General features: G+C 44.1%; 1 protein-coding gene across 1 annotated transcript in view; it reads left to right on the plus strand.

Annotated features, from left to right (window-relative positions):
- YPEL2 (yippee like 2) overlaps nucleotides 1-8,913 on the plus strand; it is a 66,636-nt gene extending 57,723 nt beyond the window's left edge. Inside the window, exon 5 of the mRNA XM_081218687.1 lies at nucleotides 4,179-8,913. Within this exon, the coding sequence (XP_081074813.1) occupies nucleotides 4,179-4,268 (90 nt within the window). The 3' untranslated portion in view covers nucleotides 4,269-8,913. The remainder of the gene's footprint in view (nucleotides 1-4,178) is intronic.
- Nucleotides 8,914-23,354: the final 14,441 nt, after the last annotated feature.

Genomic DNA, 23,354 nt, shown 5'->3' on the forward strand with positions numbered 1-23,354 from the left:
AGGGCCATGAAGGAACTAGCTGAGAGCCACACATTAGAAGAATGTTTTCTTCAGCTTGCCTCCCGTGGCCTTGTGGGATTATCTTTGACCAGGATGGGAAACTGAGCTCAAAGAGCAGTTCCTGGCACACTTCTGCTTGCCACACTCATCCCCTTTTCACTGACAGTCCACCCCTCCTACTCCTTTCTTCACCTGCTCCTGATACATGCGTGCGCGCACACACACACACCCTCTCAATTTAATTAATAATAATAATAGTAATGGTAATAATAACAATGGCACATAACATTTCCTGACAACTTACTGCGTTCCAGACGTACATTATTTTATTTACTCTTTGCAGAATCCTTAGAGGATAAGGATTTACCCATTTTAATCCCTAGTTTACAGATGAGGAAACTGAGGCTTAGGGAGGTTAATAGTATGTCCAGTGTTGTCTAGCCATTACATGGCCAAATGAGGATAGCAGTCCAGGTGGTGGTCCGACTGCAGAGCCCATGTTCTTTGATGCTCCAGTAAATGTCCCCAAAACATCTCTTAGGTCCCAGACCCTGTGCTAGGCATCATCAAATATTGTGTTAATTAATGTCCACTGTCAGATATAGTCATGGCTGGACCTGCCCAACTGGACATTTATTCCTGCACTGTTTGACTCAACAGATATTTTTAACATCTCCTTGGTACCTAGGAGAGTAGGCGGTCCCTTGCCAGGGTGAGAGGACGTATATGTGTTCAGTGAAAGTCAACTTGTATTATTGTTATTATATTATTGGCAGATCTTTTCACAGTGCTTTTCTCTGTCCTCTCTCTCATTGTGGGAATATTGAAAAATGAGTCTTCCTGTTTCTGGGAGGGCAATTTATTCCATATAAAATGCTTCAAATTCCCTGTCCTGTCCATTGCAGAGCATCAGTGTGGGGCTGGCTCATAGGACCTGCCGTTAGCTAGCCTTGGGAAGGAGCCTGAAGGAGTAGTCAGAACCGCCCACAGAGTGATGAGCACACATCAGTGTAGGTTTGTTGACTGCAGTAAATGCCCCACTCTGCAGGACTTTGATAGTGGGGGAGCTCGTGCATATGTGGGAGCAGGGAGCACAGGGGAAATCTCTGTGCCTCGTGCTCCTTTTTGTGATGGACCTAAAACTGCTCTAAAAATATGAGTGTATGTGAAAAAAGATGTTGAACCAAAGAAGCCAGACATGAAAGTATGATTCCATTTAAATAAAGTTCAGGGGCTTCCCTGGTGGCGCAGTGGTTGAGAGTCCGCCTGCCGATGCAGGGGACGCGGGTTCGTGCCCCGGTCCGGGAAGATCCCACATGCCGCGGAGCGGCTGGGCCCGTGAGCCATGGCCGCGGAGCCTGCACGTCCGGAGCCTGTGCTCCACAACGGGAGAGGCCACAACAGTGAGAGGCCCGCGTACCACAAAAAAAAAATAAAATAAAATAAAAATAAAAAATAAAAAAATAAAGTTCAAAAATGTGCAGATCTTGGGGAGTTACCTGGTGGCCTAGTGGTTAGGATTCCGGGCTTTCACTGCCATGGCCTGGTTTCAGTCCCTGGGTGGAGAACTGAGATCCCACAAGCTCCGTGGCTTGGCCAAAAAAAAAAAAAAAAAAGTGCAGATCTAAAAAACAGCTGCCGGTGGAGTCTGCAGTGCAGCAGCATGGCCTTTAGATTCCATCTTTTCACGTCTTCCTTGAAATGTTCAGAATGAGAACGAAAAAACCTGGACACTGTGTTTCATGATACCAAGAGGGTTTAACCACAGCTTCCTACGGGAGAAACTGGCCTTGGCCCTTCTCCCCCTGTATGGCCACTGGACCCCTCTGAGTGACCTGGGGGCCACAGTTCTGGTTTTGATTATCCAAAAGTGTTCTGCTGCTGCTTTGTTTCCCAACTTCTTGGCTGTCTTATTCCTTGAACATGTGCTGGATTTATATACAGAAGATAAATCTGACTTGGCTGGTTTTGCTCCTTTCTTCAGGTAAAATGATTCAGTCCTTTGACAAAGCTTTATTAAGAACCTTTGTGCTGGATACAAAAGTGAATGAGATCTAGTTCTTGCCCTCAGGGTGTTTATAGTCATGATACCAAGGGGGAAAACCACAGGTGAAGTTACAACAGCTGGACAGGACAACAGAGGAACATCCATCTCCCCAAACATTCATTGATCACCTCTCACATGCCAGGCCCAGTGCTCCAACCTTTCATTCTATTATCCCTTCCGACCCTTATAATAACCCTGTGAAGTACTTGTGATTATCCCAATTTTGTAAATAGAAAGTTTATAATTTTGTAAATTGTAAAAGGAAGTCAGATGCTTAAATGATGCTTCTGATGCTAGGAAGCAGTAGACGTGGGGTTTAGGGGGGATGTTTGTTTCAATTCCAGATCTAGCGCTGTCTACTGGAATCCAGTTGTGACATTTTGCAAGTGCCCTGTGGCTTGGGGGGTGTTGACTTTTTCCTTTCTTCTTTTTTTGTTTAATAGGGACAGACACACTGTCACTTTGCTAGTTTTGTTTTTTCCTCCTCTCTATCCTGAATACACTCCTATGGAACAATAGGTCCTATTCCCAAACCACATTCCTCTGGTTGTGTACACATCACACACACACACACACACACACACAGAGACACACACACAGACGGAGCCGGGGAATAATGAGGTGTCAGGGAAATTACTGCTGAGCCCACAGCTCTTGTATGTGTGTGGTGTGTTTGCACTTTCTCTCGGTGCCCCTCCCCTCTCCGCTATGTGGAATGATTCCTCTCTCAACAAGAGGCTAGTCTGAACTCTTGTTCTGAGACCCGGAGCCCCTGAGCTCTAGAACAGAAGATACAGTCCATACAAATGCTGCCCAGAATCTATCGACTGTAGGATTTATTTAACTCCTTCCTAATTTAGGGACTCGGGAGGGAGAGCTGATGTCCACTGCTCTGCACATTGAGCTTTGCCATCTGATGACCCTTATACCCAGTGTTTTTCAGATGATATACCAAGATGGTTTTTTGTATCTGTGTCTGCAAATAGAATGTCACCTTGATCCTACACCTATGCAGGACTTATTTCTGTGGGGCTTATTAGCTGGGAGAGCCTGCAGTGCTGTAAGTTTCAGGTGGTAACCTCCCAGCGGGTTTGCCCTTCTCTGGAGGCCTGGCAGCTGGGTAGGGCTCAAGGGCTGCCAGGTTCTTCAGCCTGGAGTTCATACAGCTCCTTTTTCCCTGGAGAAAAGCAATGACGGAAAAACAAACTTAACACATCTGACATGGAAATAGCAAGATAAGAATTAAAAGAGAGACCTGTTTGGCCTCACAATCTATTTTGTTCCTGTCCCTGAATGTCTTTTCTCTAAGCCTAACAAGCACACTTTAAAATAATGACACAGTGGGAATTCCCTGGCAATCCAGTGTTTAGGACTCCGGGCTTTCACTGCCGAGGGCTCGAGTTTAATCTCTGGTCGGGGAACTAAGATCCCAGAAGCCACACAGACCGGCCAAAAAATAATAATAAAATAAAATAATGACACAGAAACTTTATGGATACCTCCGTAGGGCAGATTTTTGGTAAACATCAGAAACCAAGTGCCCCTAAGATTTTACACACACACACAGACACACACACACATAGATGGATCTGTCAATGAACAAAACATGAAGTTTATCTTGTGGTAGTGGGAGACAGACAAAACACAAAATAGATATGCAAGTTATACTGCATGTTTGAATGTGGTAAGTGCTGTGGAGAAAAATAAAGCAGGAAAAGAGGGGGGCAGGGAGGGATTGCTGCCTGGGAAGTTGTGATTTTCAGTAAAGACCTTACTGAGATGGGGACGTTTGGCCAGAGACTTGAATGAGCAAAGATCCTGAAGAAATGCTCTTGCAAATACTGAGAACATATTTAGAATATTTAAATTCAGAACATTTAAATTTAAAACTATTTAAATTCTATTGTAAATATTGAGAAAGTCCTGCTGATCCCTCAGTCAGTGCTGCAGTTAAGCCAAGGGGACATAGTGTGCTGAGTGGTAGGAATTCTCAGTGAGTCTGGGTGACGCCAGAGCCAGACTTCAGTGGTCCTGATACCTGTCGTTGGCCCCGCCTTGGCCCCTACGCTCCAAAAGTCATCTGCTTGTCTTTGGTCATTCAGTGTCTTTTCTCTTCCTTTGTGTTTCCTAGGAACACGCCTTTGAAAGCAGCCAGAAATATAAAGAAGGCAAATACATCATTGAGCTGGCACACATGATCAAAGACAATGGCTGGGACTGACTGGAGAGCGTCTGCCCACCCCAGTGTCCACGTGAACGCCATCCAACCGAACATTCTGCCCAAGCGTGAGAGCGTGACTGAACACTTGGTTCCATCCGTTTAGGGGCCTTGCCATCTGGGGCATGCTCCCCCCCTGCCACCATCTTCCTGGTGACCAGCCTCTAAAATGCTGTCTCTCTGTCTCTTTGCTTTGTGTCTGTTTGTGAGTTGATCCTGGCTTCTCTCTCTGTTCTAGTGTTGGCTGAAAGCAAAACAACAAAAGGAACAGATGCCTGCCCGCATGGCGGCAGCCCACTTTGATAAAGGCCCCAGGGCCCTTGAAGAGCTGCCCGATGGCCTCTTGTCAGGAGGACAGTGGCACAGCACAGGGGTGTGAGGAAGAGGGGAACCAGGAGGGTCCCGGGTGGGTAGGGGACGGGAGGGTAGAGGTAGGAACAAACTTGTGCTGCGCCTGGAGACCTGGGAACTTAGGCTTGAAATAATCGACTTGTCTAAAAGGACAAAGAGAAAAAAAAAAAATACCTCATGACTGCATTCTCTCTGATCCGAAGCTTCTGTTCCTGACACCAAATGTGCCAGGTTAGCAAATGAGCACAAGAAGTGGCCCTAATTGTAGCTGGCAGGGCAGGGGCCGGCCTGGTTCCCCTGGGCCGAGCTGGGGAGTGTCCTGGCAGCAATGAGTGACTCGGGAAAAGCCCAGATGGTTTTGATGACTCTGATGCCACACTGTTCCTCTGGGTAATCATCTTTGCCTCTTCAGCCACTGTAGGTGACAGGAGAGGGGACTGCCATTTGCAATGGGTGCAAGAGCCAAACGTCCCAAAGGCTTTGACCAGCAACCAAGTAAAATCAGTGATTGAGGATAACAGGGAACAAAAGGGGGATGCAGCTTAGGAGCTCCTGCAGAAATGGCTCTGATATTGGGCCAGAGAAAATAAAAAGTAGAACCAGTTAGCAGTTCTGACTGACCTTTTTTTCTGAACCTTAGTAAGAGAAGAGCATTGTGGTAAGGAAGGGAGGGTGGGGCGGGGCAGTGCCGGGAATAGTTCAGGTTTGAACCATAACAGGTTAAGTGCATCTTTCTTCTTTGGTATGCAATGGCTTCACCGAGATCAGCAATTCTTTGTACGTAGAGTTTGGGGTGTTTTTCTCCAGTTCTATCATTGTAGATCGTGGAAAACAAAGTCCCAAGGCTTCGAGCTTAGTGATAACCTGGCCGGTAGATTCCTCATGCCCCTAGCTATTCTCTTTTACTTGAATGTGTTGTGTGGAGACAAATCTGTCAATGGGATCCAGCGATGGGAAGGTCTCAGATTTGATGTCAAACGGCAAGTTATAAATTCCAGTGTTACACCCCACTCCCCGCCTCCCCATCCAAAGTTCATTATATTAGGGAAGTGGAGAACAAATCCCTGTAAGGCTCTTGAGAGAGAGAGGCGTTTGTTACGTTTAATCAACACTGTGAAGTCTGTTGTACAGCAATTTAGCCAGTACGCGGTGCATGACCGAAACTCATTTAACTGAGTTAATTTCACTGCTTAGACTGAAAATATTATTATTGCTAAGATAGGTGTAGGTTATGTTAGGTAATTCTCAGCACCTCATTCCCCAAGTAGGCTGATCCCATAGGAAAATTCACCTTAGAAGTCACAAAAGAGTGAGTTCATGGAGATGAGAACCTGTAAAATTCTTAACCAAGATTAAAGCGGCCAACCCAGGACATTTTCAGAATTGAGCCAAATTCCCAGAGGGGGCGAGTCTGTTGTGGAAATGCCTTTTTGAGTTTCTGTGTGCTGATTGTGGAACAGGGGCTGAGATGGGTGTGGTCCTGCCCAGCCCCACGTTTAGCAGCAGACAGCTTCTGTAAGACAAAGAGGATTCTTACAAATCTTTTGTTCCCGAAGGCTTCTTGCCCACATCTTTTGGTGCTTTTAGTAGCCTGGGAGATTAAGTTGTTCTCTCCACGTTACTAGAAAGCAGACTGAGGTTCAGAAGAAGTCTTTTCATTTCCGATCCCAGAGAAATAGTTCCTCTGGCTCCCAGGCCCCAGATCTCAATTAAAAAAAAAAAAAAAAAAAAAAATTCAACTTTCACATTCCTAAGCTGGCTTGCCAGCATAGAAATCATGGGTTGCCCTCCCCATCCCTGCTGAAGGGATAACAAAATCATTTCTGTATTTTGATTAGCCCCTTGACTCAGGAAATGTCCTGGCTATTGATAATCCTTTGCATAAAAAGAAGACGGTATGGGGGGTTGGGGAGGACATGGGTAGGTGTGTAAAAACGGAGCGTGGTGACATAGAAACCGGACATGAGGTCCCCTAGAATTTTCAAGGGGCAGAGGAGACTGATGTGCCACTGTGTCTGTGGGGATGGGGCCTCTGACTCTTACATAGATCAGAGCAGGCTCCAGTTAGACCCTGGTTCTGGTATTTTTTTCAATTACTATCCCTTGAACATCCAATGGGCGCATGGCACCGTACTTGGTGCCAGAGATCTGAGCAGAATGTTGCAACAGGGGAAGAAAACCCAACTCATTAGGCATTCCCTTTGTGTCAACCAAAAGTGCTTCTTATAACTTCAGCTTCATTCATGGCTTGTCTATCTACCGTCTATAGTATTGGAGAGACCGCAGCTGAGTGATGGAGATGCATCAACTCAAGGCCTCAGTCAGTTCATTTCTTAATTTCCTCACCAAATTATTGACTCAGAGCATAACCAAAGACCTCATCCATTCACCCCTGGGAGGTTCGGGGAATTGGAGTTCAATGATAAAGCTAGCGTGGGGTGCAGGGAGTAGGGAAGGCGAGAAGAAGTGAGAAAGGAAAAGGTATACAACCTTTTAGTTATACTGAGGTTCAGAAGAAGTTTTATACCTCAGCCAGCAGCTGCCTTCATTTTCAACTGAAGTCCAACCGGCAGACTCTAGTTCCATCTCCCCTGTACCTCCCTAGGTCATACGGCCTCGGCGGTCCTGGATTACACCCAGCCTCCCGGTCGGGGTGTTAGTCTCAGGCTGCTGATGTCAACCTGTCGTCAGCTGGGCCTGCCTGCGTGCTCCCCCAGTTCCCCTGACAGCAGAGTAAATCTTTACTGGTGGATCAGTGTGTAAAAGAGAGGTGTCCCCTTGACAAAAAGATTTTCAAGTGGATATATAAGAAGCAGTTGCTTGTGAAATATACTTCTGTAAATAATATTTAATTTTTTAAATAATATATTTGGTGCTGTTTTCTCAGATCCCCTGAGAGCACTTTTTATTTTCATTTTTAAATGCTGTGGTTTCCTCTGCATTTCTTGAAGTATATCTTAAGGGAAACAGTGATCACCAATATACTCTTAAAAAAGAAAAAAGAAAAAAAAAGATCTCCATTACTTTAGTCTGGACAGAGGCAATAAAGCAATGCCTCTCTGCATTTCTTCCCAATGGAACAGACTCTGCAGTACATTACCAAGTTGAGAAGTGAAATATTTTCTTGCACCACTATTGGCTAGAAAAGAAAATAGATAAAATCAAATAAATTTAGTAACAAATTAGAGTGATTCCTCTTGTTAGAAGAATTTCCAACAGATTGGAGTCTTGGAGTCTTGTTTTTAATTTGTGTGTGTGTGTGTGTGTGTGTGTGTGTGTGTGTGTGTGTGTGTGTGTGTGTAAAGCACTTTGGATTGTGCCTCCTGTTTTTGTTTTTATTGGGGACACTGTACCTACAGTTTACACCTTGGGCACATAAGATTTTTCTTCTCTTTTTCTCTGGTGGTTTTGTTTCTGAGTGGACCAACAGCACAACCCTCGAGGATTTTGTTTTCCTGAGCATGGAGCTGTTGCCTGTTTGCTCCTTTGTCTTTCTTTGTGTGCTCAACTTTTACAGACTGTAAAGGAAATCTGTTGTTGTGAAGATCAAGCAGAGTCAAAGCTGTGTTTCTCACTGAGATGTGAGTGTATTCATCATGAACCCAGGGCTCCAGCTGTTGTGGAAGCCACATCATGTTAAACATTAAACTGGTTTGGGTAGAAAGAACGTCAATAAAATAATACACATACCTTGGAGGTAAACACCTTTTTTTTTTTTTTTTTTTAAGGTCAGATTGCCTCAGGTTCAGGAAGAGGCTGGGAAATCAAATCTTGAACACAATCATGTTACATGTTTTAAAAAAGAGTCTGCTCAAATGAGAAAACATGCTAGTGGTCTAGTTCAAGGAAAGAGATATTTAATATTTAAAAATAAAATACAGTCGTGAAATTGGCCAGCAGTGAAAGGTAAAGCCAAGAAGAAACAAGCTGTTTTCATATTACCAAATTCTATCTGTCCATGTGTTTTTGTATAACATTTTGGTGAAAGTGAGAGTCAGTTCCCTTTTCCAACCTGCAGAGACTATCTTTCAATACAGATTCTATTTATGCTTGTGTTTACAAACTGTATTTGTTGGGTTTGGGTTTTGTTTTTCTTTTTTTTTTTTTAATTAAAAATTTTTTTCAGTGGCATTTTCAGGTCACTTTGCTTCAATAACAAAGATAATTATTTTCAAGTAATTTGTCTTCACCTTTTCCTGTATTTGTACATAGTGATTCAATATTAGAGAAAAGTGCATTGTTTCTGTCATATTTCCAATCTGTGTCGGTGCTCATTTGAGAAAATAAAGTTTTCAAATATTAATTCTTTGGAGGGCTCATCTGTCTTAATTGGCCCAGCATGTTTTATCTTGACATTTAACATTTAAAGTAACTGACAGACCTGTAGGTGGTCATCTGTCTAACCCTATTCACAGATCTGTCAACTGAGGCCCTGAGGGGTTATTTTCCCTAAGGACACTTGGCTGATTAATGAATACAAATCAGGTCTTCTGTTTATCTACAAACATTTCTCCTGACTTTGGAGATCAGAAATGCAGAAATGTATCATTTCTGTCTACTAAGCCCCATATTCTTAGACTCTGCAAGCTTTTCTGTTTATACCAGTTTTCTTTAGAGATAGAATTACATTAGGTGAAGGGAAAAAAAAGTAAAACAACAAAATAATGTCAAAAAGAGGCAACATTATCTCTGAATGGTTGGCTAACAAAGGGAGATAAATATTCACAGTTATAATATATGGAAAATCAAGTCTTCTCACTCACTGGACAAATATTAAACATCTATTAGGTTCTAGCCACTGAGTAAGGCAATTCGATCATCCTAATGAAGCAGCTGTTTTTTTCCCCAAGTACCTTTCCTCTAGTCTCGTCCATATGCACACACAACCTTGCATAGCCAGTCATTATAAGTACAGTTGTAACAAGGCTAAACATATTTGCCTAGACATCATCAATTTGTACTATATATATATATTTTTAAATTTTATTTATTTATTTATTCATTTACTTTTGGCTGTGTTGGGTCTTCGTTTCTGTGCGTGGGCTTTCTCTAGTTGTGGCGAGCGGGGTCGCGGCCTCTCTTGTTGCGGAGCACAAGCTCCAGACGCGCAGGCTCAGTAGTTGTGGCTCATGGGCCCAGTTGCTCCGCGGCATGTGGGATCCTCCCAGACCAGGGCTCGAACCCATGTCCCCTGCATTGGCAGGCAGATTCTCAACCACTGTGCCACCAGGGAAGCCCTATGCTGTATTTTAAAGCACTTTTTCAAAAGCTTGCATCCATAACTTACAGAGTTCCCACTTTGTGCAGTCAACCGAAATAGCAAAGAGAATATTAAAGCCACACGAGTGTATGTGTTTGTGAGTTTTCACATTGGTGATAATATTTGAAAAGCCTATTCCCTATAAAATAGGAAATACCTTCTCTACTTCCCTAGACTTTTTACTTACCTATTCTGGGCCCAGCTACAGGTAACTTTTATTTGTCCTTGAGTGCATTATCTTATTCCTGTGACCTGTTTTGCTTCAATGCCTATGCCTGTTATCATTTCATTCTTGTTTGCCTTTGGCAGGCAGGGAGGAGAGAAAAGATAACATGTGCAGGAGACAGCCAGTCTCAGACCAGCAGCCCTTGGATCCTCCTCACCTTTCCAAGCTCTCGTAGCCCACAGTGGCTGTTGAGGAGATTACTCTGGAAGAAAGGAAGGGGAGAGCAAGGATGTTCATGGAGCGCTTGGTTTGCGTGAGACCCTGTGTTGGGTGCTTTGCTTCTGTGACCTCATGTAGGATCTTCACAATGAGGCACTTCCTCATATCATTCTAGGAGTCCTTCCCACCCTGTGGGAAAACAGTGACCAATGCTGATCATCCTCAATTTGTAGATGACAGAATTGAGGTTTGCTAGTGACAGGGTCAGGAATCATAGTCCGTCTGACTTCACAGCCCTATGTTCTTTGTTCTTTCCCTACACCATGTTCCAAATTTCAGCCTCTCTCTTCTCCAGCCTTCTTTCTTTCTTTTTTTTTTTTTTTTGGGCCACGCCATGTGGCATGCAGGATGTTAGTTCTCAGACCAGGGATTGAACCCAGGCCCCCTACAGTGGAAGCGTGGAGTCGTAACCACTGGACCGCCAGGGAATTCCTCTCTAGCCTTAATTCTAGTGTGGTTTCACAAGACACTTTCCCAGTACTGATGAACCTATTTGCAGGGTGGAAAAAGAGACAGACGTAGAGAACAGACTTGTGGACCCGGGAGTGGTGGGGGTGGGGGGGGATACGAATTGAGAGAGTAGCATTGACATATATACAAGTACCAAATGTAAAACAGGTAGCTAGTGGGAAGCTGCTGTATAGGACAGGGAGCTCAGCTCTGTGCTCTGTGCTGACCAGAGGGGTGGGATAGGGGGAGTGGGAGGGACTCTCAAGAGAGGGGTTATATGTATACGCATAGCTGATTCACTTTGTTGTACAGCAGAAACTAAATACAACATTGTATGTAAAGCAATTATACTCCAGAAAAAAAAAAAAAGACACTTTCCCAGTCTGCCTACCATGACTGCCTAATAAATAGGGTTCAGGGAATGCAAATTAGAAAATTAAACAAAGCCACAAAGGTCAATGCTACCTACAAAGTATTGTGTATTCCACAGCTGAATATAAGCAGGGCTTTGTTGTTTTTTAATACTCGGTAATGGATTACATATGTAATCCTTGGCCCCTTGATTAGTAGTAGGTACTTAATAAGTGCTTGGTGAACACTGAATTAATGTGGAGACTTAACGGGTTAAGAAAAAATCTCTTTAACATGTTAGTTTCCCTAAGAGAAGAATGGAGAAGAGGTTAGCATTAAATATTACATAAAGTAAATGGTTATACCATGAGCAATCAGTTTACTAATTTGCATTTATTTATTCAGCAAGTACTTTGGGGGCATCTATTATGTGCCTAGTCTAGTCAGGAAACTAACCCCAGGGAGCAGAAAAGCAGAGGTACTAATTGTGCTGAGTGAGAACAAAGGATTATGCATGGCTTTCCCTACTGTTGGCCAAATATCTAACCACATGGACCACGACCCTCAGGCAGCTGTTTCCTGCAGAAGCAATTGCTCATAAATCCTTTAATCTGAACCCAATAATAGTGTACCAGAGCAGGGCACAGGGCAAGCCCTGGAATTAGAACACGTGGTTTCAAATACTGGTTTCCCTTAATAAAAAGGTAATCTATGGAAAGGGCTAGCCCAGTGCCAGTAAAGCGTCAATGATAATAAAATGATTGTTATCATTATGAATTGCTCAAGTCTGTTTTGCATTTGGAGTGGGGTAAAGAAGACTATTGTATTTTGCTCTTTATGTATATTTTTTGTTTAATTTCAAAACAATCCCACGAAGCATCCCCATTTTACAGAGGAAGAAACTGAGGTTCAGAGAGCATAAATAACATGTCCATGGAAGAGCTGGGATTTTTTTTTAACTCTGATTCTGAAGCCCACACCCTATCTGTGTCCCCAGCCTGCTGTTCAGGAAAAACGAATAACTACCAAATAGGAAACTTTCTGGCAGATCTGACTAAGCACACACCCAAAATGTCATGGCTATTTTGCTCTCTCATATTTTACTCTTTTTTCATGAAATGAAAACCCTGGCTTTTCCACTGGAAGCCAAGAGCTTAGAACCGAGGAAGAGTTGTTGTATTATACCTTTATTTTTACAGGATTTCATGGCTGTTGATTGCAGCACTATTATTTTTCATTTCTTTTGAGGGGAAATAAAAGTGTTACTTTCAGTTGCTCAGACTGATTTAAAAGATAGAAACCCAAAAACATACCCATGCAGAAGTGACTAAAGTATCCTAACACATGGCATTTCTATGGGGCCATTGGGGGTGATGCTCCAGGCCAGCTTGAATAAGCCAAGGATTAAAAGTTCATGTTGCATGAAGATTCTTCTAATTCCCAAGTGATGTGGGATCATTTTTTTATGAGAGAAAGAATGGCTAGAGACGCTGAATTTTTCAAGGCATGAGCAAATTATTTGAAAACTATGATAGAACTAGCGAGTTATATTTACTTTGAATTAAAATCATGTTAATGATTTATCCCAAGCTCAGGAATTAGCAAGGTCAAATAGAAAGAAGGTTACTTTGGAGTTGGACAGATGGGGATTTGAAGCCTGACTGCATGCTTAGCCATTGATCACTTTGAGGAAGTCACTGCAATTCTCAGGACTAGTTTCCATCATTTGTAAATTGGGGGTACCAGCAACGATGCATAAGTTACGGTGAGGATCAAATAACAGCCACAAAGGGCCCAGCACATTGCCCAGACCAAATAGGGCTTAACATGTGTCACTTGTCCTTTTTTATTTGCTGAGTGACTGGAACTCACTGTTATGGGCACTACTAGCACATAGGATATTTAGGATCCAACAGTCATCCCTCCACCAAGGAGGCTGACACCCAGGAAGGTTAAGTAACCAACACTTGGTCACGGGCCTGGTAAGTATCCAGAACTGGAACTGAAACCCAGGGCACCTAGGCAATCAGGTGAGTGGTCCCTGCACCACGCTGCTTGCTTTTATTTCGAGAGAAGAGTGTGTACTTTTATGAAAAAAAAAAAAAAAGGGTGTCAGCTAGAAAAACATCCTTGCATTTTAGGATCCTGTTTGAAATGTTTGTAGTAACCATCCTTGGGTCGTCTTCAATAAAGCAAAATTTGCTCATTATCCTTACACCCTGGACTGATGTGCTATAGCAACTTGTGGGAGAAGAAGCAGGATGTTCTCACCTCCCCAGCCTCCCTGGACTGCCTGCCTCCAATTCTGAGCCACTTCTCCAAAGCGCGGCCACACAAGCACAGCAACCAAGCAGCTGAATCAGGGATGTTTTATTTATGGCTTTAATAATGGAGTCTCTTGGGAAAACTTTGGTTTCCCATTCCCAGAAGCAAAAATTCATCTACAGAATGTTCTTGAAATTTATTACTGTTTTTTTTTTTCTACCATAGTCTTTGAGCCACCTTAATAGTGTTTAAAACATCCCTTCACAAAAGAAGGATAATTTGAACTGATGTTCATTGGGCTGGTATGTTCTGAACCAAGCCAGCACAGTGTCAGAAATTGAGAATATAGGTTGGTCACCCTGCTGATGACACAGTCCTATATTGAACATGGTATTTATTACCAAAACTCCCATGAGTCCAACAGGGGCTTGTTTTAGCTTTGTCCAGTTCCCAGATCCTTATTTCCACGGCCATTGGAAGAATAGCACCCACATCTCCTGGAGGCACTCAGGCTTGAAGTCGTTTCCATGGTGACGAGACATACCCAGGGCTCAGGTTTCATTTCGTGTATATATCTCAACAATATTATACAGAAATAGTACCAGCAAGCATGTCAGCCACATGAGGGAGGCAGGTTGAGGAAAGGGAAAGCCACTAACCTTCTGGTGCCCTGGCTATAGGAGGGAGCTCTGGGAGTTTCTGCTTAACCAGGGGGAGTTGGGTAGTCATCTTGCAAAGAAAAGATCAGTTACCACTGACATAACTGGTTTGGACCTGTTGTGTCCAATGTATCAGATATTTCATCTTGCCTTGGGTAGAGCTAGATTCAGCCTGAGGGAGACTTACCTGAAAAAGCAGATAAGGCAGGCAGAACTCAACAGAGGAATTCCTGGAGAGAGCTTTTCTGCCTGTGGGCATGAGACTACCAGGCACTTGGGGATTAAAAAGCAGGCTTCTAGGCTCTAGTTAGCTGTGTGACTTTGGATAGGCTGGTTACCTTTTGAGGCTCAGCTGACTCATCTGTAAAAGAGGGTTGTTGTAAGGACTAAGTGAAGTGATGTGCATTAAGTACCTGGCACCCCAGAGCTAAAGAAATGTTGGTTATTGTTACTTAAATAGTGGTAAAGGCAAAGCACGGATGTGTGCTATTCAAAGTGGAAAAATGCATGTGCACCAATAGTCAAATGACAAGGATTATTAGTAGGCTGGTTTATAATTATCCTTTTTCTTTGCATGCACTTTCTGAACATGTTTTATCTTATATTTCTTTATTTCTGTATATTTGGCAAATATTAAATATCCCCAAGGACAATAACTTACCCATTCTTTCAACAAGTCTTTTGTTTCTTTTATAAATTATTTTATTTATTTTATTTTTGGCTGTGTTGGGTCTTGGTTGCTGTGTGCGGGCTTTCTCTAGTTGCGGTGAGTGGGGGCTACTCTTCGCTGCGGTGCGCAGGCTTCTCATTGCGGTGGCTTCTCTTGTTGCGGAGCATGGGCTCTAGGCGTGCGAGCTTCAGTAGCTGTGGCACATGGGCTCAGTAGTTGTGGCTTGCGGGCTCTAGAGCACAGGCTCAGTAGTTGTGGCACACGAGCTTAGTTGCTCTGCAGCATGTGGGATCTTCCCGGACCAGGGCTAGAACCTGTGTCCCCTGCATTGGCAGGGGGACTCTTAACTACTGCGCCACCAGGGAAGCCCCAGCAAGTCTTTTTTTTTTTTTAGATGTTGGGGGTAGGAGTTTATTTTATTAATTAATTTATTTATTTTTGCTGTGTTGGGTCTTCGTTTCTGTGCGAGGGCTTTCTCTAGTTGTGGCAAGCGAGAGCCACTCTACACCGCGGTGCGCGGGCCTCTCACTGTCACGGCCTCTCTTGTTGTGGAGCACAGGCTCCAGACGCGCAGGCTTAGTAGTTGTGGCTCACGGGCTTAGTTGCTCTGCGGCATGTGGGATCCTCCCAGACCAGGGCTCGAATCCGTGTCCCCCTGCATTAGCAGGCAGATTCTCTACCACTGCACCACCAGGGAAGCCCCCCAGCAAGTCTTTTTTGAGCCAGGCATTGTGCTAGGGATAACTAGACTAGGTCCCTGCCCTCAGGGAGTTTTCTTAATCTCTTTAGGGAGTGCTTGTGTGACAAGGGAGAGAGGTTGCCCAGTAAAGAAAAGCTCAGAGTTACCACAGCAATTACTGGCTTGGACTAGAGAGTATAGTTCTAGAAAGGCTGCACAGCGGCCCCTTGCTGCCTGTCTCCCACTGGGTCCTTGTAGCACTTGACTCAGGCCTCTTCAATGGCCCTTACCAAGTTTATTGTCTATCTCCTTCCTTAGGACTCCTTCCTGGGCAGGGACCCAGACTCTTTATAGCCGAGCAGTGAATGTTTAATGAACAAATAATCGTGGGGAGTTCCCTGGTGGCCTAGTGGTTAGGATTGCGGGCTTTCACAGCCATGGCCCAGGTTCAATACTTGATGGGGGAACTGAGATCCCGCAAGCCACGTGGCCAGAAAAAAAACAAAAATTGTGTGGATGTAAGGGGTAGTCAGCCAGCCAACAAAAGTATTCTTCCTTTCAATCCCAACCCAAAAGGAAACATGATATTTATTGAACATACGTGGAAGAAAGGAAAGATTGCTTCACCTTTTACCTTCCTTCCACTGGAAACAATAAGGTAAATGAGAGTTTACTTTTTATTTATTTATTTTTGGCCATGCCACACGGCTTGCAGGATCTTTGTTCCCAGATCAGGAATTGAACCCAGGTCCTAACCACTGGACCGCCAGGGAATTCCTGAGAAAAGTTTAGAAGACAGGAAAGGTAACTAAAGTGGGCATGTTTTACATCTCCTGGTGGGAGTGAAGGTTCTTAAATGGTTTCATTCAGTCTAACCAACTACAAGTGGTAGGGAGCATGGGGTGGCGGGCAGTCACTCATGTAATAACAAGGCAGGAGGATTTCTCCACCTGGGGTAAGCCGGACAGAGAGCTGGGCCAAGTCTTGGGGGAACAAACATGAGTCATTTCAGCTGTCTGGTCAGAGGGTGATGAGCAATCTGCTGCCCAAGGAAAGTCCTCACCAGTATGGCCTGGATGCCAACAAGTTGTGGTTCCCTATCACTCAGTCACAGGCTGGGAAGCTGGTGAACAGGGACTCTAATCCTTCTTGTGGGTCCCATTAAGTTCAGCCTCTACATCTCCAGGCACCGCTAATCATTTCCTCTTCCTCTCTCTTCCCTATCTCTCAGGGTCTAGGGAATCCCTTTCAAGTGAAGGACACAAGTGAGGACATCTTGCTTTCATTTGTGGTGTTTTCTCCCACATACCTTGTTCTGGCCTAAAGTCCTTTTTTCTTACCCTTGATGACCTAGGATTTTGAAACTCGAAACTCAAAAGCTAAAGAAATACAAATATTTTTTCAAATCAGATGTAATTTAGAGACAGCAAAATTTACTTTGTTAGGTATACAGTTCTATGAGTTTTGACAAATGTGTACGGTCATGTAGCTAATCATCACCACAATCAAGACAGAGAATATTTCCATCACCTCAAAAAGTTCCTTCATGTCCCTCTTCTAATGAACCCACTTCTCCCATCCCCAGCCCCTGACAACCACTGATGTGTTTTCTGTTCCTGTAGTTTTGCCTTTTCCAGAAGGCCATGGGATAAGTAGCCTTCTGAATCTGGCTTCTTTCCTAATGCTTTAACATAATACTTTAGAGGTTCGTCCACGCTATTGCATGTATCTGTAAGTCATTCCTTTTTATTGCTTAATAGTATTTCATACTATGGATATACTACAGTATTTTCACCAGTTGATGAAAGTTTGTGTTGTTTCCAGTTTCTGGCTGCTATGAAAAAGCTGCTATTAAGATCTGTGGACAGGTTTTGTTATGTATTTTGTATATATTTTCACTTTTTTGGGTAAATGCTTAGATGTAAGATTGTTAGGTCATATGGCAAGTGGATGTTTAAATTTAGAAGAAACCATCAAACTTTTTCCAAAGGGGCTGTGCCATTTTGCATTCCCGCCAGCACTGCGTGGGAGATCTGGTTGCTCCATGTCTGTGTCAGTACTCAGAATTGTCTGTCTGTCTGTTTATTTTTCAATTTAATCGTTCTGATAGATGTGGATACTCATTTTTTTTTCTTTCTGATTTCTACTGACACATTTCTCCTTTGGGATAAATGTGCAGAAAATCCTATCTGACCAAATAAAGCCAAGAGGAAATTTAAGAGGAAATTTACATAATAAGCAAAAATATATTTTGCTTCATAAGAAAACACAAAGATAAGAATGAAAAAATGAAGATGTGAGGAGCAGGTGTTGGGAAGAGGGACCGAGGTATGGGGTCTCATAACCTTTCCAGTATGGTTCCTTTTTGTTACCCATCTAGGTAGGACATATACCTTTGGCCAAATTTTCTGATTAATCCATTTGGAAAAATTCACTTCTGCTCTCAGCATAGATTATAAAACCCACCACTTTTTGTTAACTCCTGTTTTCCACCTTAGTCTCCTTTAAACCAGAAATGCCAGCTCTCACAGAAAGATGGGTGGGACAATGGCATTGCTAAAATAGCCACATGGAAAATGATTATAAAAGATTACACATTCAGAGGAAGACCTCACCCTTGACCCAAAATTATGTTATTTTTTAGTTCTTTAGAAAGTGATTTGACATGAAGAGTCTTTGAATTCTTTTGAGGACTCGTTCTTTTCCTTGTCACTCCTCATTCAGTTCATTGGCACACACATTTTCAGGATAATCTTCCAATTTATATCTCGGCCATTTAGTTCCAGTCTCCATTGAGACTATTATGGCCTCTGAAAGAGGCTGTTTGAATCGAGATCCAGAAAACTCAGGTCTGAAATAGAGACTACAACCCCCTCCTTATGCATGAAAATTGAAAGGAAGGCATTTCTTCCAGCTGTATTTGAGACACACACCAGGGGCTTTGTTTATCCATGGTTGCTTTGTACACCTCTGTGCAGCCAGCAAAAGGGACAAAACACCCCACATCCTACCCTGACAGTCTACGTCCCACTTCCTTTCATCCAAGGAGAAATTGCTGCTTGTATCCAAAGCTGCTTACACCCATCACCTCTCTTTTACCAAATGCAAGGGACAACAAGGGGGCGGGTTGGGGGATTTTGAAGAATTCAGGTAATCTGCTGACTGGTTGGCAAGGCTTATTTTTGGTTTCTAGGAAATAAATCATGACTTACAAGCAGAAGGCTACTCCTGGCTTCAGCCATCATCTGCAACCATACTCCCCAAGGCCCTGTATCCAGGGTGACCCAATACTTTGGCAAATGGAGAGCATGCTGAAACTGAGCATTCATGTTTGAGAACCAGGCTCTAGACATTTAGTTCAAAAAGTGATGGTGACACAATGGGGTCAAGCAATGCTATCAGGAAAATAGCTACTAATAATAGCTCATATGTATTGAGCACTTGCTCTGTGCCAACCACCAGACGCTCCACATGGTCTTTTTTTTTTTGGCCACACCACACAGCTTATGGGATTTTACTTCCCTGACTAGGGATCGAACCTGGGGCCAAGGCAGTGAGATCGCTGAGTCCTAACCACTGAACCGACAGGGTATTCCCATGTTCTTTTTTTTTTTTTTTTTTTTTTAATTATTTATGGCTGTGTTGGGTCTTCATTTCTGTACGAGGGCTTTCTCTAGTTGCGGCAAGTGGGGGCCACTCTTCATGGCCGTGTGTGAGCCTCTCACTATCACGGCCTCTCTTGTTGCGGAGCACAGGCTCCAGACGCGCAGGCTCAGTAGTTGTGGCTCACGGGCCTAGTTGCTCCGCGGCATGTGGGATCCTTCCAGACCAGGGCTCGAACCCGTGTCCCCTGCATTGGCAGGCAGATTCTCAACCACTGCGCCACCAGGGAAGCCCACCTGTTCTTTTTTTTTTTAATTAACCCTCTCATTAGCCCTATGATAGGTCCTATTGATATTATTAACTCAGTTTTACTGAGGCTTAGTGAGAGAGTGACTTTTACCTAAGGGCCCATAGCAGATGGTAGAGCCAAGTTAAAACCAAGTAATGTGAGGGACTTCCCTGGTGGTCCAGTGGGTAAGGCTCTGTGCTCCCAAGGCAGGGAGCCCGGGTTCAATCCCTGGTCGGGGAACTAGATCCTGCAGGCATGCTGCAACTAAGACCCAGTGCAGCCAAAAGAAACAAATAAATAAATGAATTTTTTTTTTTAATGTTAAAACCAGGGCTTCCCTGGTGGCGTAGTGGTTGAGAGTCCGCCTGCCGATGCAGGGGACACGGGTTCATGCCCCGGTCCGGGAAGATCCCACATGCCGCAGAGCGGCTGGCCCGTGAGCCATGGCCGCTGAGCCTGCTCGTCCAGAGCCTGTGCTCCGCAACGGGAGAGGCCACAACAGTGAGAGGCCCGTGTACCACAAAAAAAAAAAGTTAAAACCAGGTGATGTGAGTCTTCATTCTTAACAACTACTAAATTCTATCTCAACTAGAGCCCCATTGCAGCAAAAATCCACAGGTAGATAAGTCTAACAATGGGAAAATGTGGGGACCAAAATTTCCCAGATTTTGAATTCTACTTCGAAAATCAATTCATTTCAACAAGTCATTCATTTATTCATTTAACAAAGATTTATGAACATGTAAAGATGCTGGGCATACAATAGTAACAAGATAACTATGGTTCCTGCCCTCATGGACCTTACAATCTTAAAGAGAAAGAGTTTGTAGAGAGACAATTACAGTAAAAAATGATGTATTTCATCAAAGCTATGAAGGCACAATGCCAAAGGAAAAGAAGAGGAGCCTATATCTGATTGTGAGAGTGAGGAAAAGCAGCCGAGTCTCAAAGAATAAAGAGAAATCACCCAGCAGACAAAGTGTGTATTTGTGTGTGTGCCTGCACACATGTGTGCACAGGTGCTCGTGCATATGAGGTGGGGTACTGCACAGAGGGGAAAAGGAAGCATAGTACTCATACCTGAGAGCAGGTGTTTGGTGTGCCTGGAACACAGGGTTCAAGGGAAACAGCAGGAGAGGAGGATGAGGCTGCACAAGGAGGTCAGGACCAGGTCTTTGAAGGGCCTTATAAGGGCCTTTAACTCACAGGCAACAAGAAACGAATAAAGGATTTTGAGCAGAAGCATGACATAGTCAGATGGGTATCAAGGGATTTCCCTGGTGGTCTAGTGGTTAGGACTCTGAGCTTTCACTACTGTGTGCCCAGGTTCAATCCCTGGTTGGGGAACTAAGATCCAGCAAGTCAAATGGTGCGGCCAAAAAAAAAGGATGGCTATCAAATCCAACTTGGTCAGTTATGGAAGGAGGCATGGGGGCAGGGAGATAATTTAGGACAATGGGGCAATTTCAAAGATGAGAAAAGATAAACTGCCTAACCTGGGGCCGTGCCCCTGGAGGAGGAGGAGGCAACGGGAGTAGGATTAAGGAGACAGAATCCCTGGAGTTGAGGACTGTTTCACCATGAGGTAATGTAGTGGTTAACTGCATGTGGCTCCAGACTGCACCATTTGCATTCACTTCATAGCAATGTGACTTGACCAAGGTATTAATACTTAAACCCATCTGCCTCGGTCTCCTCATCTGTAACATGAGGACACAATAGTACTTACAGCAAAGGGTTGTGGCTAACATCAGGTGAGATCCATGCATCGAGAACAGTGTCTGGCACCGTAAGTGCTCAACAAGTTTTCTGTATACATCATTTTAGTATGAGAAGGGGAGGAATCTAGGCTGGCTCCCGGGTTCCTGACCTGGGTCACTGTCAACGTCAACTAGGTGCCGGTTACTCTCCCTGAGAAGGTTGTAATCTTATAGAGCACCTACTGAAAAAACATTGTGCAACTGTTCCTAATGGGCCACAACTAAGATCTGATGTACTTGTTGAGCCGTGGAAGTAATAAGTGACACTCCTGAGTAGCTCCAGGTTCTGGGCTGCCTGACTCATAGCAAGATTTTCTGCCTTTGTTCTCAGAAGCTATTTTTCAAATATCAAAAGTATTTCATGTGATCCTAATGCTCTTAAAGTAATCCCAGATCATTGAAAAAAGTACTAGGTACTAGGAAATGCTCCCTGAAAAGATAATTTCTTCGACTATCTAAGTTTTTAAAAAAAATTTAACAAAGCTTTCTAGAACTTTCTCTGTCTCCCCTGCGCGCCCCTCCCCCAAGTGGATTCTATCTCCTCTGCATTCCTGGGAATAACTTTAGTGGGAATTCATGCTTGGCTCGTCTAGTGTTTCCTTTCAGGCGTAGATCTGAATCTACTCCTTCCAGTTGGAATCTCTTTTACTTTCAGAGAGACACTATGGTATAAATGATTTTCAGCATGTGATGTTGCCTTCTAGCCATCCATCTATTCATCCATCCTTGGGTCCATCCATCCACCCACCCACCCATCCATATACCCACCCAGACTCTTTGACTGTGTGGTACACTGGCGAAGAGCCTAGAGTTTGGAGCCAGAAACACCACTATTACACTTTACCACTTAGTACCTATGAGACCTTGAGGCTGTCATGTGATCTCTCTGAACCCAACTTCTTGTTTGTAAAATGAGGATACAAACAAGTATCTCCTCGCATTTCTCTTGTGAGAATTAAATGAGCATGACTATTAAGCATGAAGCACAGCACTGGGCATGGACTACACGCTCAGTCATTGGTATGTGTTTGCCTTTATTATTCTGCAAACCAGATGTTGTGCCAGTCACTGAGCACACAGCAGTGAACAAGAGAGTTAGGGGCCCGGCCTTCATGGAATGTATAGTCTAGAAGAGGAGAAAGACATGGAATTAGTCATTTCTCCCAAACAATCCCATCTCATTAAACAGTACTACTATTCTCCCAGTTTATTAGGTTCAAAATCTAGGAGTCATCTTTGGTTCCTATCAACCCCTCCTTCCCCCTCCCTGCACACCCAGCCCCCATATCTAACCCATAGCTAAGTCCTGTTAGCTGTACCCTCAAAAGATATCTCAAATCTGGCCAGTTTTTACCATCTCCTCTTGCCTGGACTCATGGCAACGACCTCCTTAACTGGTCTCCTTACTTTTATTCACGCACCTTATAGCACATTTCCAAGAATAGCCACAGGGATCTTTTCAAAGCTTAAACAGGGACTTCCCTGGTGGCTCAGTGCTTAAGAATCTGCCTGCAAATGCAAGGGACACGGGTGCGGGCCCTGGTCCGGGAAGATCCCACATGCCGCGGAGCGACTAAGCCTGTGCGCCACAACTACTGAGCCTGTGCTCTAGAGCCCGTGAGCCACAACTACTGAGCCCATGTGCCACAACGACGGAAGCCCGCGCACCTAGAGCCTGTGCTCCACAACAAGAGAAGCCACCGCAATGAGAAGCCCACGCACCGCAAAGAAGAGTAGCCCCCGCTCGCCGCAGCTGGAGAAAGCCCGCGCACAGCAACGAAGACCCAACGCAGCCAAAAAAAAAAAAAAAAAATCAAAGTATAAATCAGATGTTGCCGGTCCTCTGCTTAAAACCCTGCAGTTAGAATAAAATTCAACCTTCAAGGCCCTACTTGCTCTCATACCTGCGGTTGCACTACCACAGCCACCTGGACAATCATTCTGTGCCTTGAAGCATGAAGCTCTTCCCATCCTCCTATGCCTGCCTCCTCCTCACCCACCAGGTCTCTGCTCAGATGGCATCTCCTCAAAGGGGCGTCTCTGACCACTGCACCTCATTACCCCCACCCCATCTCTCTATCCTCCTACCTTGTTTTATTTTCTTGATATCACTTCTCTTTTTTTCTCTCTTCCTCCCTCCCACCCTTCCTTCCTTCCTTCCTTCCTTCCTTCCTCTCTCTCCCTCCCTCTTTTAAAAATCTCTGCATATAACTGGTCTCCATGAGGGACAGGCCTTTGTCTTCTTGCCTCCATATCTATGTGCCTTGAGTAGTACTCGGCACATAGTAACTGCTCCATAAATATTTT

This window comes from Mesoplodon bidens (genome assembly GCF_964165515.1).
Source record: "Mesoplodon bidens genome assembly, chromosome: 19".
In the NCBI taxonomy this organism is placed as follows: Eukaryota; Metazoa; Chordata; class Mammalia; order Artiodactyla; family Ziphiidae; genus Mesoplodon; species Mesoplodon bidens.